General features: G+C 45.5%; 1 protein-coding gene across 1 annotated transcript in view; it reads right to left on the bottom strand.

The window, feature by feature from the left end:
• LOC119590577 (major facilitator superfamily domain-containing protein 6-like) overlaps positions 1-914 on the bottom strand; it is a gene marked incomplete in the record, with an annotated part of 16369 nt that overhangs the window by 915 nt on the left and 14540 nt on the right. The window contains 2 exon segments of the mRNA XM_037939251.1: positions 295-534; positions 681-846. Of these exon segments, the coding sequence (XP_037795179.1) occupies positions 295-534; positions 681-846 (406 nt within the window).

A 914-nucleotide genomic window follows, 5' to 3' on the forward strand; every position in this document is an offset into this window, starting at 1 on the left:
TGTATATCCAAATAATGGTAGTCTTCCCTTTCGTCTTCCTTCGTTGTCCGTTGTTATTCCAGAACGCTCACAGCAACTCACACAAACTAATTTTACCCATTTTTTTCCTCTACTGCTTTTTACACCCATCAGGCATTTCATCAATCCCACCGGGCACCATAGCAAACAATTCGTTATGTAACCCCCCCCCCCTCTCTCTCTCTTGATTTTCATTCATTGTGCTTGTTTATCCATTTACAACTTCACGCTTTCCTGTATCCCTCAGCCATGCAGTCTTCCCCACGCCCACCTTACCTCCAAAGTAGGCGATGCCGAAGACGGCCTGCATCGTGGCATCAGTCCCAGGAGGAGCGATGTTGCTGGCGTAGGAGGTGAGGCTGGCGTAGGCGAGGCTAAAGGAAAGTCCGTGGAGGAGCTGGACCACGAGGAACCACCAGGCATTGTTGAAGATAGAGAGCAAAATAAACCGCAGGCAGAAGACCATAAGCGAAGTAAAGTATGCGTTGAAGTAACCGAATTTCTTGATAAAACGACCTGAAACACGTTTTCCAAATGCTATTAATGTTTCCGTAAAAGGTCGAGAATACTGTTCACATACTCAACTTTTTCACATTGTTTTTTTTTTCTACATTTTGTTTTCCTTATTTGCAACTATTTCACACACACCCTTGCCCACTCACCCGCAACGAAGAAAAGGGGAACCTCCGACAGCAGACACTGGACCCCCAGCATAAGACCTTCGAGTATCTTGAGGTAAGGATAGTTGGGGTCCATGAGGTCCTCCACTAACATGAGCTGGAAAGTATCCACTGTGGAGCAGGAAGCCCCAAGAACCAATGTCGCTATCTGTTGGAGATATGAAGAAATAAATTATGATTTTATTCAAAAGCGTGAAAAAACGGTGCGCGCATGTT

The sequence above is a fragment of the Penaeus monodon genome, chromosome 27 (assembly GCF_015228065.2).
Source record: "Penaeus monodon isolate SGIC_2016 chromosome 27, NSTDA_Pmon_1, whole genome shotgun sequence".
Classification (NCBI taxonomy): Eukaryota; Metazoa; Arthropoda; class Malacostraca; order Decapoda; family Penaeidae; genus Penaeus; species Penaeus monodon.